Raw genomic sequence first — 18,181 nt, forward strand, 5'->3', positions numbered from 1 at the left:
TTCAACTTATTTCAGTTTCTAAATGTCTGTAATTGTTTTCAAAATGATATTCAAAAATAGCAAAAATAATAAAAATGTGTCATTTAAGGGCAATAACTCCTATAAGAAGTCATCTGACTGTTCTGACTTAAAGAGCCAGCAGGTAGATCTCAAAATTCTAAACATTTTTGCCTCTGTTAGATTTTCTCTACTCATAGCAGTTTTCAGGATAATAGACACAACTTGCATTTTCCCCCTATGTTCTATTTTTAGCTATGGCGGCCATGTTGGTTGGTAGGCGGGGTCACATTTGCTTAACTAGATACCCTAATTATGATTATGGCCAAGTTTGGTTGAATTTGTCTCTGTTGTTTCAGAGGAGAAGATTTTTGTAAAAGATTACAAAAATTTACGAAAAATTGTTAAAAATTGACTATAAAGGGCAATTACTCCTTAAGAGGTCAATTTAAAATTTTGATCATGTTGACTTATTTGTAGATCTAACTTTGCTGAACATTATTACTGTTTACAGTTTACCTCTATCTATAATAATATTCAAGATAATAACCAAAAACTGCAAAATTTCCCTAAAATTACTAATTTAGGGGCAGCAACTCAACAACAGGTTGTCTAATTCATCTGAAAATTTCAGGGCATATAGATCTAAACCTGATGAACATTTTTACTCCGCTGTATTTGCTCTAAATGCTTTAATTACAGCAAAATAAACCAAAAACTGCATTTTACACCCATGTTCTATTTTTAGCTATTAAGGCCATGTTGGTTGGCAGGTGGGGTCATAGGATACATTTGTTTTTTAAATAGATCCCCTCATGATGATTGTGGCCAAGTTTGGTTGAATTTGTCTATGTAGTTTCAGAGGAGAAGATTTTTGTAAAAGTTAACAAAAATTTATGAAAAATTGTTAAAAATTGACTGTAAAGGGCAATAACTCTTTAAGGGGTCAATTGACAATTTTGGTCATGTTGACTTATTTGTAAATCTTACTTTGCTGAACATTATTGCTGCTTACAATTTATCTCTATCTATAATAATATTCAAGATAATAATCAAAAACTGTGTCCAACTTGTTCCTTTATCAGCACGAGGCTGATTTCATACAGGAACTTCTAAGGGAGAGAGTAAAGAAGTTAGCAATATCCTTTAACTTTACTTTCCACTATATAGATGATGTTCTCTCACTAAATATTTCAAAATTTGGTGACTATGTTGAAAGCATCTATCCCATCGAGCTTGAAATAAAGGAAACAACAGATACAGATAAGTCTGCCTCATATCTGGACTTACATCTAGAAATTGACAATGAGGCTCCCTACTGATACGATATTCCCAGGCCTGTATTTCCTTTCAATATTTCCTTGATAGAGAGTTGCTGTTCACACGAAGCTATTAAACCAAGAGTTCCAAATGGTGAAGGTGAAATCATCCCTTAGTAAATTTTAAGGACGCCATCAAGAGTTGGTTGACTCTTATGGAATATCCGTTTCACAGATGATAGCTGAATGTTCCTTATGTCATAACTACAATCCCGTCCCCTTTTCACAAATGAGACCTACCAAAATTAGACTTATTACCAGGTTTGTACTAATATGAGCAACATGACGGGCACCAAATGTGGAGCAGGATCTGCTTACCCTTCCGGAGCATCTGAGATCACCCCCAGTTTTTGATGGAGTTGGTGTTGCTTAGTTTTTATTTTTCTATTTTGTGTTTTGTGTACTAGTGCTTGTCTGTTTGTCTTTTTCTTTTATAGTCATGGCATTGTCAGTTTATTTTCGACTTATGAGTTTGAATGTCCCTCTGGTATCTTTCGCATCTCTTTCAAAAATTTCATGAAAATTTGTAACTGATGCATACCAACCTAATACCCACCACCCTAACCAAAAAAAATGATGGATGTCCTTAAATAAAAAAAAAACAAATATGCATTGTTTTGTTATCAATTAGGCTGTTAGTTTTCTCAATTGAATTGTTTCATATTTTTCATGTCAGGGCCTTTTATAGGCGCCTATACTGTATGGGTTTTCTCATTGTTGAAGGAGGTACAGTTGCCTATAATTGCTTAAATCGACTCCATTTGAACTTTGGTGGATAGTTGTCTCATTGGTAATCAAACCACATCTCCTTACTTTGATATAACATAATTTTCAGTAAAATTGGTTTAAAATCTACTAGTTAGATAACAGTGTATCAAAGAAATTACCACAACATGACAAAATTTTATTTAAAATTTTATTTATAAATATTTTACATAGCCATGACAATAATATATGACACCAAATAACTATAAATGTACAACTTTCATTGGTTAATTAATTGTGAATCAGTCTAGTAATGGGTAAGATAAACTTCCAGCCATTAATTCCTTGGAATCCTTTACTTGGTTTATTCCGTATTCAAGGTCACTCATGTTCATATCTCGCAAATCTGCTGTTGGAATCTCACTGAAAAATGAATAGAAACACACTGAATTTTTAATAAAAAGAAATATTCTATTTTATTTCAGTGACACAAAGTACTAGACTGATCGTTTACTGTTCATGTGATGTAGGTCTTATATACTCCAGACTATATCTACCAATCAGATACTGTTAACAAAACTATCATATCATCATGGATACTTTCTAGGCAACTCTGAGGCATTTTATTTTTGCAATTTCAAATTTGTTGATTTCTTCATTCAGTAAATCCTAGTTTTACATACTGATTATGATTTGTAATTTTCGACTTGCCAAGTCAAGTAAATAAATTGCTCAAAAAATTAGTTGATTAACAGTGTACTGAATATTTTGCTAAAAAATTCCAAAGGTCAAAATTATAATCAAAGACTGTTTACTTACTGTGGTCCATGTACAGTTTTTTTCATAGTTTTACTAATTTATCAGTTTCTTAACTTCTTAAAGAGTTTGGTGTGAAAATAGTCATTGTTACTTCTCAACACCTTTGGTAAAATCAAATATCAAGGCTTTGAGCCATCATATGTGTATGATGTTGCCTTAATAACTTAGACACAGATTTATTGCTAACATCATAATGTTTCTGACATGACATTTATAAGTCTGCTCTGAACTTATAAAATATTCTTATGTAAAACAAACAAAAAGTATGATTTCCATCTCTTAAACCAAAAAAATACAATCCAATAAATTGATCACAGATTTTCCTTACATGGGCACATGATAGATATTGCAAACAATCAGCTGCTCAACACAATATGAAGCTTTTTTTTAAAGATTTTTTGATGCTTCATTCCCCCAAAATTTGAATATATTGTCACTCCCAACTGATATTTTACCATGAAGACATAATATAACATGTAATCAATGTGATATTTTTCAAGATACAGCGCTTCATGGTGTCAAAACATTATATACTTACAAAGCATCAACTCCATGTAAGTTTCTATGAGCCTCTAATACTTCATGTACTCTGTATAATGCTGCTTGTCTACATCCTTCCTTCAAATCACTACCGGAAAAACCATCTGTTAAGTCACCTAACTTGTTCAAGTCTATATCAGCTACCTAAACAGAGAAAAAGTAAATTGCCTACTTTGAATATATATGCAATATTATAAATTCAGAAATGTTTGCAATGCTTTTATAATTGTGAAATTTGTGACATGAACAAGGTTGAAAACAACAAAAAAAGATGCATTTCAAATGTTGAAAGCACTATCTATATGCTATCAAAAACAGCTCCTTGTTATGAAATGCACAAATGGTCAAGCGTTTCTGTGAAAGGTAAAGAAGGCATATTTGTTTTGGCAAATACCTGTGAAAGTACTTTTATTCATGGGTACCAATTTTCGTGGTTTGAGCAAAAGTTACATGTTCGTGGGTTCTTAAATTCGTGGATTTTAGTTTTCTGGAAACAAAATCGGGTGAAGAATTTGAACCCATCAAAAACAAAGATTTTCGCTCACATGTTTGTCTTTTTTTCTGATAACATTCATCAAATTTTTAATAGAATAATTGCTTTCAGAAATAAGCTGAATTATCTCTGAATACAAAATGTCTCATTGAAGGAAATTGCAAAGTAAACATTTTAATTGTTGCACACTTGTAAACAGAAATGTTGACACTAATTAACCCGAGATGGAATGTTCAACAGATTAACGATCCGCAAAAGTGTTAATTGGGCCATAAATATGTCATTTAAAAAAAAAGGTTGCATAAAAAACGATTCAAATGTACTTTGAATTAATTCTTATAAAATAATACTTATGAAATAAAATGCAAGCCCAATATGATTTTTTTTTCGTGAGAATTATGAGGAGATAAAATGAACACTTCATCATGGTATATCTTCACCAGAAGTCTGACTTTCATCTTTCAAAACTAGTGAAATTTTTTCATGAGAATAAAGAAGGTTAACAGTCGTACAACTTAGGTTATTTTAAGATTAAAATCCTATATGAAGTTGTACATGCTACACTGGTGCTACACCACTGCATAAATCAGTTCAAAGTATGTTTGTTGATTTTTTTCTCAAGATTGTATGCCCGTATCAATGTAGTCAAACCTACAGTGGATGTTTCCATGTCTTGCTTTGGACAACAATTGTTTTATTTCGTTGGACACTTAAATTCGTGGATAAAGCCATCCACGAAAACCACGAAAATTGGTACCCCACGAATAAAAGTACTTTCACAGTATACCCCGGCAGCAGTGATATATGAACAATATTCATTAGATGAAAGAAAATACATGAAAAATACACTGTTATCAACCAATTAACGTACTAATATACTGTAAATTCAGAAATTATTGCGAGGTTTTTATTAATGCGAATAATGTGACAGGGTGAGTATCACAATAATAAGAATTCGCATTCTGATGTCTGATACATACATATGTATGCCGATTTTCCTGAAATCGCAATAATTTATCTCGCATTTTTGTCCATTCTTCTAAAATCGCAATAATAAATGCACACAATAATTTCTGAACTTACAGTAATGTGTAATTTCATATAAAATGTTCTCATTTCCATAAATTTCCTGAAACAAAACATATTTACAAGAAATTATCACTACAGTCAAATCTTCAAATAAAAGTCACTCAATCAAAGGCACATCAGTACATTTTATGAAAATGTTCATGGAAATGGCAAAATCTAGGAAACATGACACTTGTGTTTGTACCACTTTCTTAAAACTGCCACACATTCAAATGTATATTATATCTTTCATTTTTTGTTTCTTTCACTATTTTTTCTAAAAACCAACTAATGTTTTGAAGTAATATATAATATTCAGTAAGATGACCTCATGACAATAATAATCTTAATATGATGTGATGTCATGTGTTTTGAAGGTGAATATTAACCCTTTCTATAAATTAGTTACCAAATCGGAATATCATAAAAAGTGTAAAGTAGAAAAATCACATTTGTCGTAACTTTAAAAAAATAAAAGAGATAAAAACTTCAGAACCAAATCAAAATAATTGTTTTGGACTTTAAAATACAGGTTTACAGGTACAATTAATAAATGTAAACTAATCTATCTGTAAAATTATTTTTTTTAATGATATATTGAAAAATTACGAGATATCTGTTGACCATATTAAATAACTGTTTATATACCTATGTGGAGTTATTTTCTTTCAGAACGACAGGTCATTCTTTTGAAGAATCAACCCGGACGATACCAAGTTTCAATGAAATTTGCTTCAAGGCAGAAAATAATGACCTGTGTTAGGTCATTATTTTCCTTGATTAAAATGCAAACTATAATTTACTTAAACATTTAATTAGTTTGATAGTATCGCATGCTATGGATAAAGACATAAACAATCCTGTCATCTGTTTTTAGACTGAATTACACAAAAAAAAGTCGTGGACGCACATTTTAACGTCCGAAACAAATAATGTGAAATTTTGTTAATTTATCGCTACAATAAAGGGACAATATTTGAGATGAATTTGATAATGCAAAACCCTTCATAACACTAATAAAACAAACCAGATTTAACAAATTCATGTGTAGGATTTTGAAAATCGTATTGAGTCACACTGTATTGGAAATCATACATTGACCTATGGATATTCGTTTTTCGTGTTATATGTACATGTATCAGTATTTCGTGCTCTATTTGTGTCACTTCTGAATTTATTACATCTATAGGTACCTATACCTTTTACTCTATCAAATGATCAAATGACCAAATATTTTAATTTCTATAGAATAACAGCCACGTGCTTTATGATAGGGTTTGGGGGGAAGTATGATATTTAATTCTGACTAAGTTCTCTGTTTAAAAAAATGTCATTCAAAAGTGAAAACAATAATTCTGAACAGCTCGTTAAAAACTATTCAACTGAAAAATATTCTGCTTTTCCGCGATGAAAATGTCACGAATAAATAGAAAAAACATAGCATCCCCTTTTCTTAAAATAAGTTGAAAATAAATTACTTACAAAGTGACTTGTATTTTTCATACACAGTAACAATTCATTTGTGTCTTGCTTCATGCATTTAGTGATATTTCTTTTGTAACTAGATAATGAATGCTAGAGCTTATATCTAGATCAATTAGTGAGTTTTATTTCACGTTTCAAATGAGCCGTAGGGCGTATTAAAACCAGTACGGATCAGAAAAGAATATCCCACTTTAGTGTGGTCGGTAAAATATGATGGAAATCTTGCAAATCTTTTCAGAAAATAATATCTTTTTAAGGTATATAAGTCAGATAATGCGGTATATAAGTCGGATTGCCCAAAGAAAGACCTCCCTCCGGTCGGTCTTTTATTTGATCAATCCTGACACCCCTCAGTGTGTTATACCACAAGAAAGACCTTAAAATATGCATTATCTATAACTTTCTAACCTGTTCCTCTTCTAGAATAATGTTCATGATATGTTTTCTCTGCTCTTTTACCTGCATAAACAAAACAGTACATATACAATGTATTGTTTTCTCTCTCAAATAGTAGATGTTGATAAATAGTAGGTTGATAAATAGTAGATGTTGATAAATAGTAGATGTTGATAAATAGTAAAACAATAAAATATTTGGAAGTAAACATATATTACATCATCATGTTTTTATTTCTGTTTAAGGAGGTCTTCAACAATTTTAACATGTTTCAGAATCTTATGCATTCTGCATATTTATAGCCTTTACCTATATGTACTGCAGAAAAAAATATGAATTTCGCAGTATGAAGATCAGAATTCCTTTTTATATTTTTTTGAGTTACTTGCATGTGCTCATTATTTCCTGCTCACAAATGTGTGTTTTGTAGAAAATTAAATTACACTGTCTTTCAACAGTAAAATATTCGTGAATTTTTCATAGTATTTTATGTTTTAAACTTTGAATATACTTAATATTTAATATTAAATATTTTAATGTGAATTCATTATAATTCATTTATACCTTTTTGTGGATTTCGTGGGTAAACATGAACTTCGAATTTGAATGTGTAATGTACAAATGTATAACGAATTTTAATGTATAAATTTTGTATACGCTTGTATGCAGACTTTGGCAAAACCACAAAATCTAATATTCACTAAAATACAAATTTCCCTCAATCCCCGAAAATTGTAACTCACTAAAATGATTAAATCCACAGTATGCAAAAATCACCTGAATTTGTTAAAGTTGAATTTGTATGGCAAAAAGTGTTGTCAAGATCGGTTGGGAAATGAGAAATTGTGAAAAAATTAGAGAAACAAGTAACAAGTATTATTTTTGGACATGGGTTGAAGATCATTTACTGTTGTATGTCCATTTGATGTACTTATATGCAAATTACCCAGAGAAGTTATGTGAGATATGGTAGGATCCTATCTCCCCATTTTTCTTTTATTGATTTTTCAGGTTTTGACTGAATTAACAAGATTGCATGCATTGTTCTGCTTATTCGCAAACAGGAAGCAGGTTTCTGTCAGATCAGAAAAATGTGTTCACTTTAACTATTCACTGTCAAGCTGTTGACCAAATATAAGGTCATACTGTTTATCTCCAACTCCAAGAAAGAGGATTTTATAATTGACTTACAGGTTTTCCAATCTTAAACTGACAAGGCATTCTCCTGAGTATAGCAGCATCAACATCCTGGGGTCTGTTTGTGGCCCCAACTATCATTATCTGACAATTGGGGTCCGTTATAATACCATCCCATAAACTCATAAACTGAGTTTTAATCATAGCTGTAGCCTCATGATCAGTGGAAGATCTTGATCTCAGGAAAGAATCTAAAATGAAATATTTGTTTTTTAAAATTCCAATAGGTAACACATATTACATTATTGTAGTAATTAAACCATTTTTAAGACATTCCGGCCATAAAATATGTAATTAAAGATTGTTATATTAAATACATTGTACATACAATATGTAAATTTTCCCAACAATCTAATTTTCTAATTATTATTTACATGCAGTTCTAATGTAAACAACTCAGGCAATTTACAAATACTTCTCTGCTAATTCATTTATATTAAATGACTGAATATTTTCAAATTTATCTTAATTTATTTTTACTATGCTTTTCATTGAGTTTGACATCAATTTCTTCATTTTCTTCATATGAAATATAAGTTTTGCTGAAATTAAAAACAATAAAACTCTCATGACGATAAATGAAGCCTTTTTCAACAGAGAATGTAGCATTCTCTATTGAAAACATTTTCTATTGAAAATAGCTTCATTTATGAGAATTTTATCATTTTTCATTTCAGCAAAACTTATGTTCCTGTCAAAAGTAAGGAGCCTGTAATTTAGTAGTTCCCATTGGTTGCTGTTTGTCATACTTGTTTTGTCATAAATATTTTTAAAGATCAATGTCTTTCTTGTTTGAATTGTTTACACTTTGTCATAAATCAGACCGATGTCTTTCTTGTTTAAATTGTTTACATTTTGTCATGTAAGGGTCTTTTATAACTGACTATACTAAATGAGTTTTGCTTATAGTTGAAGATGGTATGGTGACCTATAGTTGCTTACATCATGTCAATAGACTCTGGTTGATAGTTAGAAATCATACCACATTTCCTTATTTGTATATTGCTGATCTTTATCTTGTTCTTATTTCATAGAAAGTCAACAAGGTCAAGCTCTATCTATTAAAATTTAAATCTAACATTAAACATACCTATTTCATCTACAAATATAATGGCTGGTTGTAGCTTCACTGCCTGCAAGCCGAAAAAAGACAACAACAAAAAATAACCCAAAAGATAAATATACTTATTACAGGTGTAAACATACAGGAAATTTAATGTAAAATATAACTTTGAAGAAAATGAAAATTTTATAATTTATAATTTTAAAAGAAAACATGGTCACAATTTATTCGTCAACAAATCATTCAACTTTGAGAGACATTTTCATCTTATCATGTCACAGACTCTGTTTAAACATTTAAAACCCTGTCATATTATTTATGTTTCCATCCCAAACCAGGAGCCTGTAGACCAGTGGCTGCCATTGGATGCCATCTGTCATAACTGATTTTCATTTAATGTTATTAAGGTTAAAGTTATGCTGTTAATTTACTTGATGCCACAGGTGTTGGACGTTTCATCCCTTAGAGTATCACCAACCCTTGATCTTTGGTGAATATTTGTCTTATTGCCAACCATACTAATTCTCCCTATTTTTAAACTGAAAATTTTGTAACAATACATGTACTATAGGAATTACTGTTGGGTTTAAATCTACACAGCTTAATTGTTTCTGAGGTCTTAAATGGAGCTTTCTATTTAAAGATTCAGAGCTTGCTATTTACTTTTTGTAAAACATTCTGAAACAAATATATTGCAATTTTTTTTCAGTATTTCAGCTGGAGATGACAATGTCTGTATATGTCAACTGAAGGACTAGTAATTTAAAATTCTCAAGTTTTGTACTTCAAGACTTAAAGAGTTTAACTGTTATGTAAATGGCATATATACTAGGCAAAATATCCCATTTCTTATAAGTATATCTGTCAAATACTGACCAGTGAAAACACAGCCTCAGCACGTTTCTGAGATTCTCCGTACCATTTGTCTACTAATGAAGAAATCTGAAGGTTGATAAATCTACACCCTGAAAGTATATAACATCATAAATTTAATATTCATTTAGTATCAAATTAAACGAGAGACAAATATATTTATTACTTAGCAACTTAATTTAAAAAAATAAGATAATTTCCTGCCTTTTGTTTACCACGAACCAATCCATAGATGAATCCGGATTCTGAATTTATTATCTACTTGTCACTTCCTTTTTTCATTTCGTTTAAAAATCGAAAGTAAACGTGATCTATTCTCGATTAATTTACAATTTACAGCAATTACAATCGTTCCATTAAGGATTGATACAAATCCTTGTTTCAAACTTCAAAGAAATGAATTCCAAATTTCAATTTAAACGTCTTTACAAGGATAATGATTAGGCAGTGAAATAGTCATTACAACTTCATTTATGGTATTATGCTGTGGTTTGAAAAAAGAGGTACCCAACTTTTGTTGACCAGGAATGTCCCCTCAAAATACCTGAAGTGAAATTGTGAACTAGATTTCCGGATCCTTGTTCTTATCTTCCTATTTAGGTATCACATTAGTCAAATCATGCAATGACTGCCTACATCAGCACGCCTATTCCTTGAAGGACTTGGGCATATGTAAAGCTAGAAATATACGTCCTTGATTCATTGCTGTTACCCAAATAAGGTTGATTTTCATCTTGAGCAAAAGTGACTAAAGCCCTCAAAATCCTAGCTGAAACCCTGATCATAAACAAGATTTTTTTTTTTCTTCTTAAATTGGACATTTGGATCAAACAAAGGAAATGAATACTTAATTTATGAGCTGAAATTAATACACAACCAGTATATTTTTCATACAAAAACGTTCTGTTTAAAAATTGTGCAAGATAGGTCATTCTTTAAAAAGTTCAATTCATTTATGATATTTGGGAGAAAAATGTGATAAGTATAAAATCTAAAGAAAATGTAAATAATGTTGGTAAGAAGACGGTATATCATCTCTAGATGACTGGTTTTTATGTTGCGTTGATGACTTATTATTTTTTCCCTTATATCTCCATTTATTCATACTTTATAAGAAAGATGTAAGAAAAAATTAGTAAAAATGAATAGTCCATACCTGCTGCTTTTGCTGTTGCCTTGGCGATCATAGTTTTTCCGCAGCCTGGAGGTCCATACAACAACATTCCTAATTAAAATAGTAACAGATTTTGTTATTCACAAATAAAAAACAAATATATATATCCATTTCTTTAAACATATTTTGGAGTACACTCATGACTTTATTGGAGTTTATGTAACATTTTATCCTATTTTCCAGCACCTTATCCTGTTCAAACACAAAGTTAAAACTAACTGAATGATTAAAAGTGATAACATGAAACAAAAAACTATTATGGCAGTCTGCAATCAATGATGTCTCTTTGAACATAACATTTGTATATATTTTGTATCATAGTTTGATATGTGACATGATCACCTTCATTGATTTTTACTGTTACCCAATTTTATTTCAATTTTATGTACCTTTTGGCGGTTGAAGAAGTTTGGAATGAAGAAAGAGTTCTCTTCTCCTGAATGGAAAGATGACAGTTTCTTTGATTTGTTCGATGACATCTTTAAGACCTCCAATATCATCCCATGTGATCCCCATGGATACAGGGTCAACAAGATTCACAGCGATGCATAACTCATAATCTGAAAGCTATATAAAAGATTCCATGTTTTAAACATGTTAAAGAAAACAATGATATGAGTAGTGGCAGAACCATCAGAAATTGCTCATTCCAGATACTGGCCAAGGAATAAATATGGTTAGGAACAAGTTACCCAATCACCTACCATTTTAGGCATTTTAATTGATTGTTGTTGCTTTATGTCCAGTGGCAAATACTTCATGCATTTTCAGGATGAGATCAAACTTACATTAAATACAATAGGTTGGTTCTACAAAAGGGGGTCAACTGGGATGATGGGCATTAAACTTGGAAAATGGGGGTTTATTGGATAGGGATAAAAATTCTGTTTTGCAACAGGCCACCTACTGACTTCTCTCAGAGTTGTTGCAAGGACTTTAAACATGCAGAGAATGTGGCACTCTCTCTACACGAGTCATCTGATTTAATATCCCCATTCTTACCAGACGTGGCTGCAAATCTATACATAACACACAGCCAAAGGGATGCCCAACTTTGGTAAGGGCAATAGTCAGTCAGAAAGATCATAAGTGACTATGTTTCTATACCCCAGTCACTCTTCATGTAGATTTTTATTGATAAATAAGAGGATTTAAAGACAAATTTTTGGTGATCTTTAATATATGTAAAGAGTATTTCTAATTGCATTTTAAATTGTTAAAGATTTCAAGAAAAAGTGTCGATTTCTGATGGTAACTGGTACTCTCCCAGTTTTTATAAACCACTGATAATTTTAAACACTTTATTTTACTTAACAAATTTATTATCTAACAAATTCTAAATTTCCAACAAAAGGCAAGTTGTAATACATTGTCATTAATCAATCTACAACATGTACAAGAAGTTTAACAAATAACATGTGTATACATGTAAGCTAATCTGATACTAACCTTAACATCAGTGACTCCTAGCCTTTGTAACATCATAGCAGCCTGTATAAAATATAAGATTAAAACCAGCATGACAAATAAATTATCTTATCAGCATGATCAAATGGAAAAAATCTGTCAAATATGTTCAAAATAAAACATTTCTGATCTCATGTGTACTAAATAAAAAAGTAAAATCCACATCTGAAAAAAATATTCAACATTTCAACATTTACCAGTTAAAAATAAAACATTTAGATGATGCTTTATTCCTATCATAACCCCTTCGCCCCCAATCCCGCCTGTAGCCGTGATTGCAACAGCCATTCTTTAAGGCTTATATGACACTCCATACTTTTTTAGAACTGCCCCAGCTGAACTGTGTAGAAAGCAGGAAGTTCAATCATGCAATTCTTGGTCCATAAACTCTTCCCAGATGTGTTGTTATGAAGTATGACAACTTTAATGCCCTTAGTTAAAAATCGGAGAAATGTAGCCAAAATTAGGAGGAGGCAGGAGTCATTTGATGGCCACTACGTTAATGGTATGGACAGTAGGTATTAACTATTATTCTAAATACATGCATACATGTAGGTGGTTCAAGAACACAAGGAGGTATTATATGGCCAAAAAAAATCTGGTTTGTAAATTTGTCAGAAATCTGTAAAAACAGACATTAATGCAGACATGGCTTGCCAATAATAATTCTCCATCAAGACACTCAAGTCATATTTACTTCCAACCAGTATGGATGGACTGCTGTAACTACAAGGTAATAATTGAATGACAGAGAAACACCTCTCAAGGTCGTTCTAAAATGACAATTTTTCAGCTGGGTATGTTTTCAACCCACTAGAAAATCTACCCCCTGCTACACCCCACCCCCCCCCCCCCCCCCCCCCCCCTTTCTTGGCCTTTTCATAATATAAAGATGAGGAGATGGTGTATGGTCCGGGTACACAGTTATCGTCCTTTGATTTTCGTTGTCCACGAATATAGTCCCTAGTGTGGACAGTGTGTTACTTGTCGATTTTTTTTATACCCCTTCCAAATTTATTTCTCCATGTTTTATGACTCAAATAGTAAGTAGGGGGGTGAAATGACACTGTAAAAAAATTGGGTCATGAATTTTAAAGTAAAGTAGTGATTTGGTCCAGCTGAAAAATGTTAAAAATTAGCACTTCGGAAGCTGTCAAAAGATTTGAAGACCCCCTTAACATGAAATTGTCCATATTTTGAGTTAGAGCAGATGAAGTTTTCTATAATTTTGATATAATTTGTCCCAAAAGTAGTACAACACACTGTAAAAATATTATTGAGAAAGCGCAGGTGGGATTTTTTTAATTTTCATTTATTGTCTAAAAGAAATGCACTACGAAATAACTGTGTACTGGGACCGGTGAAATCAAGAAATGTAGAATCTGTACTTTGGCAACTTCCCTGAATGATTTGATGGTGTCAATTTATCAAATAGCATAAAACTAAAGGATTTAAACTTTTATTTGATAGAATTTCTGCAAAAATGACCAATTTTGGCATTTTATGGTCAAAATAAGCATTTCATAGCTTTTTCAATTTTGATGCATAAGTGGCATTCTGACTTTCTATCTGACAGGTTTTGATGTGTCAATATTTGTGTTTCTATGCTTCAATCCAGTTGTATTACTCATTTGTGAACTCTGAATCTACAGAAAAGAAGATTATCTCAGACAATATGTGCAAAATGTGTTGTATATATGATCATCGTCTAACGCCCTGTTTGGATCAAGTTAAATGTGAGGAGCTTGGAACATAAAAGTTGAAGTCCATTATAAAGACCTCACTAAATTTGTATAAAAAGCACTTAACAATGTCTTTTGTACCTGTTTTATGTCACATAATATCTTTCTTTTCTTCTGTAGGATAGCAAGTGGTTCAAATATAAGCCTGTTGAGACTAAAATTGCATGCATGTTTTTCACTAAAAAGTGAAAAATCTTTGTATCAGACCATACTGTCTGCAAAAAAAGTTGAATGCAAGAGTCTTTTTGTGCTCAGATTTATTGTATCATGTCACCTGAGTATAGAAATGATAGAAAGGACACAAAATTTTATTTCCTATAGCTTCAATATGCATTTTTAAATGTAAATATGTGATACGGCCTAAATTGACCCTAAATTATTTTCAGTCTTACTTGGCCTAAGACCCTTTTAAACTAATGTGATATGTTATTTGTAAGTTTTCTTTCCATTTAAAGTACATTAAATACTTATGTAAGGATTATTTATAACCAAAAAGCTTTACAAATTTAAAATTGCTGGAAAATATTACATCTTCATGTAAGGCCCCCCTTCATTCAGTCAGGGGTACTACTTGTACAAGTAATTTTTATTTACTTGAAGAAGTAATTATAATATACTTATATAAGTAAATTTGTAGGATACTTATACAAGTGTATTTTATTTACTTGTATAAGTAAATTATTTTTTGGCCTAGTTATGTCCCTTAGACATTCATATTTTTTTACTTATACAAGTAAAAAAGTCATCCTATCTTCTTTTCTTGAATTCTTCGAACTTCTTTGCTCGAACAGAATTTTGAATTGTCTGTCCTTTGCAGATGTCTTTACTATTCATTTAAGTGTAATGTCATGGACAATGAAAATCTCATTTGTCTATTATCTTTAGAACACTGCTCATTTACAAGCCCCCAAGGAGCAATTTTTGAAGGCCTTGCGCAAATACTTAAGATCTTTGCTCAATCAGTTTCTTTGTTGAATTAATGAGATGAAACATTGAACTCTTATCAAAAATTATGAGCTAACCTGAGAAAAATTGTTAAAGGCATGATTTTACATCTCAAAACTTGAGAATTTTTGTGGGATTGTAAAAAAAATTTACTTATACAAGTAAATTTTTTAGAAAATAAAGGGGAGATTATTCAAACAATATAATTAACTTGTATAAGTATATTTTATTTACTTCTTCAAGTAAATAAAGATTACTTGTACAAGTAGTACCCCTGACTGTCATTGGAAAACCTCCATTTTTAGCCACAGGCTCATATAAATTTGACTTTTCAATAATAATGATAAGTCTGATAAATCAAATGAGTACTCTATTGCTTTTAATACATAATATATTATATATTAAGGCATTTCAAAAGTATTTTTTTGCAATATTTTAATTTTTTAAGCCCCAAATGTTGATAGTTGAAAATTTTCAATTTTAACGTCTAAATTTAACACACAAAGTTGAATATAGAATTAGTCATATTGTCTATAATATATATCCTATTGACATGAAACTTTGTAAGCAGTCTTATAATTTAATAAGCTTTGGTCATACCAAGTTTCATTAAGATTGGTCAACTTTTTCCACCCTATTAGGTCCGGGTACACAGCTATCGTCCTTTGATTTTCGTTGTCCACGAATATAGTCCCTAGTGTGGACAGTGTGTTACTTGTCGATTTTTTTTATACCCCTTCCAAATTTATTTCTCCATGTTTTATGACTCAAATAGTAAGTAGGGGGGTGAAATGACACTGTAAAAAAATTGGGTCATGAATTTTAAAGTAAAGTAGTGATTTGGTCCAGCTGAAAAATGTTAAAAATTAGCACTTCGGAAGCTGTCAAAAGATTTGAAGACCCCCTTAACATGAAATTGTCCATATTTTGAGTTAGAGCCGATGAAGTTTTCTATAATTTTAATATAATTTGTCCCAAAAGTAGTACAACACACTGTAAAAATATTATTGAGAAAGCGCAGGTGGGATTTTTTTAATTTTCATTTATTGTCTAAAAGAAATGCACTACGAAATAACTGTGTACTCGGACCGTATGATTGCCAATGTCATGAATGTCAAGACATAAATATGTATCCACATGACACCAAAGGACTAGGATGTTAACAACTACAAGTCACCATACAGCCTTCATCAATAAGCAAAACACATACTGTAAAGTACATGTACAAAAATGTAAGCTACATGTACAATAACATATAAAAAGTGCAGGCATGACAAAAAACCTATACTTGCAAACCTATGATCATTTGGAGAGTTGTCTCATTAGCAATCATACCACATCTTCTTATTTTTATCATTTTGTTCAGAAAATGCATTAACATTAAGTGATTTTCTTCATTTTTTAAGCATGTTGCTATAACTTGTCATGCATATACAAGAAAATGTACCGCTGTTTATTAATTGGAACTTTTCTGTCAATTTTTTTAATGAACAGCACATCTCACATAAGTCTATGACACATTTCAATAAATATAGTTACCTTTTGGTGTGCTGCAGACTTCTCTTTCCTTGTAGGATCCAGTGCATTAGTCAGAAGTTTGACAAGAAAATATGAAAGACCAATAGACACTACTAAACTTAAACCTGTTGAAAGAAGTTTACCAATCATCATTCGTACTGCAGGATCATCAGGTACTGAAACTTCTGATGTGGTATTCACAGCTGTTTGCACAGCTCCATCTGTCTGGTTTGCAACCTGTTCAAACCTTATAACTGAGTTCAACTTTGAAATTCCAGATTTCAGAAAACTTGCCAGTGAAGTTTTGATTGGGGTTAATTTCTCATCAAACTCCTGAGCAGTAGTTCTAACTGTATCGCCAAATTTATCCATCTTTTATATTTTATCTTTGAATGATGATAAAAAATCTAAAACTGAAATTCAAGATCAAAATATGTCAATTTCACTATGAAAGTCAAATAAAAGCCTGATGCAACATCAATTCTTCGTCACATACTTGACAATAATAAAAACTTATCTAGAATGTTTATTGTTCTCATTGACCATCACCATTTCTTTTTTCCTTTTGTTGTAAAGTTAGATATCTACACTGTCTGAGTGAAAGTGTCACTGTGGAGGAGCATGGGTCATTTTAACTTTCACTTTGAACGGAAGTAGTTGAAATGAAAATAGACGAATAAAAAGGGAAGGTCTATTAACAGGACAGATAAAACCAGGACAGTTATTTTCGATACGTTTTCATCTGTAACTTTTGTTTTAACAAACATGTTGTTAAAATTTAAACTGTATAATAAAGAACAGGGTATATACTTACATTATTTGTAAAAAAAAATAAAATAAAAAATTAATAAGTTAAAAAAAATCTGCCTGGACAGTTAAATTTTAAGAAAAAAATGGCTGAAATTGCCGAGAAAAATTTACTTATAATTGAAATCATTTCTCCAAAACAACTGTCTGGCATAATATTTTTGTACGATTATAAAGTTTAGGGAATACTCATTCTAAAAATCTAGAAATTAATATAATTTTCGATTTTTAAAGGTAAAAAAATCTGCCAGGACAGTAGCCTATTACGTTAGAAATTTTGTTGAAATCAGCTCAAAATCAAAATATAAAGTTAAATATCTTCTTCAAAATGAATGTCTGGTAAGCAAATTTTGGTTCATTGGAAAGTTTGAAATATAAGCTTTAAGAAAAAATAAAAAAATATGGACTTTTATTACATTAACACAAAAAAAATCTGCCAGGACAGTAGCCTTTTGCGTCAGAAATTTTGTTGAAATTCGCTTAAAATCAATGGATAAATTTGAATATTTTGTTCAAAATGCATGTCTGGCAAGAAAATGTGTGTTCATTGGAAAGTTTGTATTATCAGCTTTA

General features: G+C 31.0%; 1 protein-coding gene across 1 annotated transcript; it reads right to left on the reverse strand.

The window, feature by feature from the left end:
* Positions 1-2,293: 2,293 nt before the first annotated feature.
* On the reverse strand, positions 2,294-17,469 carry LOC127709918 (outer mitochondrial transmembrane helix translocase-like). The gene is made up of 10 exons (XM_052215621.1): positions 16,823-17,469; positions 12,579-12,620; positions 11,519-11,696; positions 11,112-11,180; positions 9,959-10,047; positions 9,110-9,152; positions 8,014-8,210; positions 6,835-6,885; positions 3,379-3,524; positions 2,294-2,444 (listed from the first exon to the last, which is right to left on the reverse strand). Exons 1-10 carry the CDS (start codon positions 17,171-17,173, stop codon positions 2,324-2,326), a joined length of 1,287 nt encoding a protein of 428 aa, XP_052071581.1. The 5' UTR covers positions 17,174-17,469; the 3' UTR covers positions 2,294-2,323.
* Positions 17,470-18,181: the final 712 nt, after the last annotated feature.

The sequence above is a fragment of the Mytilus californianus genome, unplaced genomic scaffold (assembly GCF_021869535.1).
Source record: "Mytilus californianus isolate M0D057914Y unplaced genomic scaffold, xbMytCali1.0.p SCAF_7, whole genome shotgun sequence".
Lineage (NCBI taxonomy): Eukaryota > Metazoa > Mollusca > Bivalvia > Mytilida > Mytilidae > Mytilus > Mytilus californianus.

Coding starts and splice junctions, on each gene's coding strand:
- LOC127709918 (XM_052215621.1), bottom strand. CDS start 17,173: ATGGATAAATTTGGCGATACAGTTAGAACTACTGCTCAGGAGTTTGAT. Junction 8,211..9,109: donor TATATTTGTAGATGAAATAG/GTATGTTTAATG, acceptor ATTTCATTTTAG/ATTCTTTCCTGAGATCAAGA. Junction 3,525..6,834: donor TTATTCTAGAAGAGGAACAG/GTTAGAAAGTTA, acceptor TTCTCTGTTTAG/GTAGCTGATATAGACTTGAA.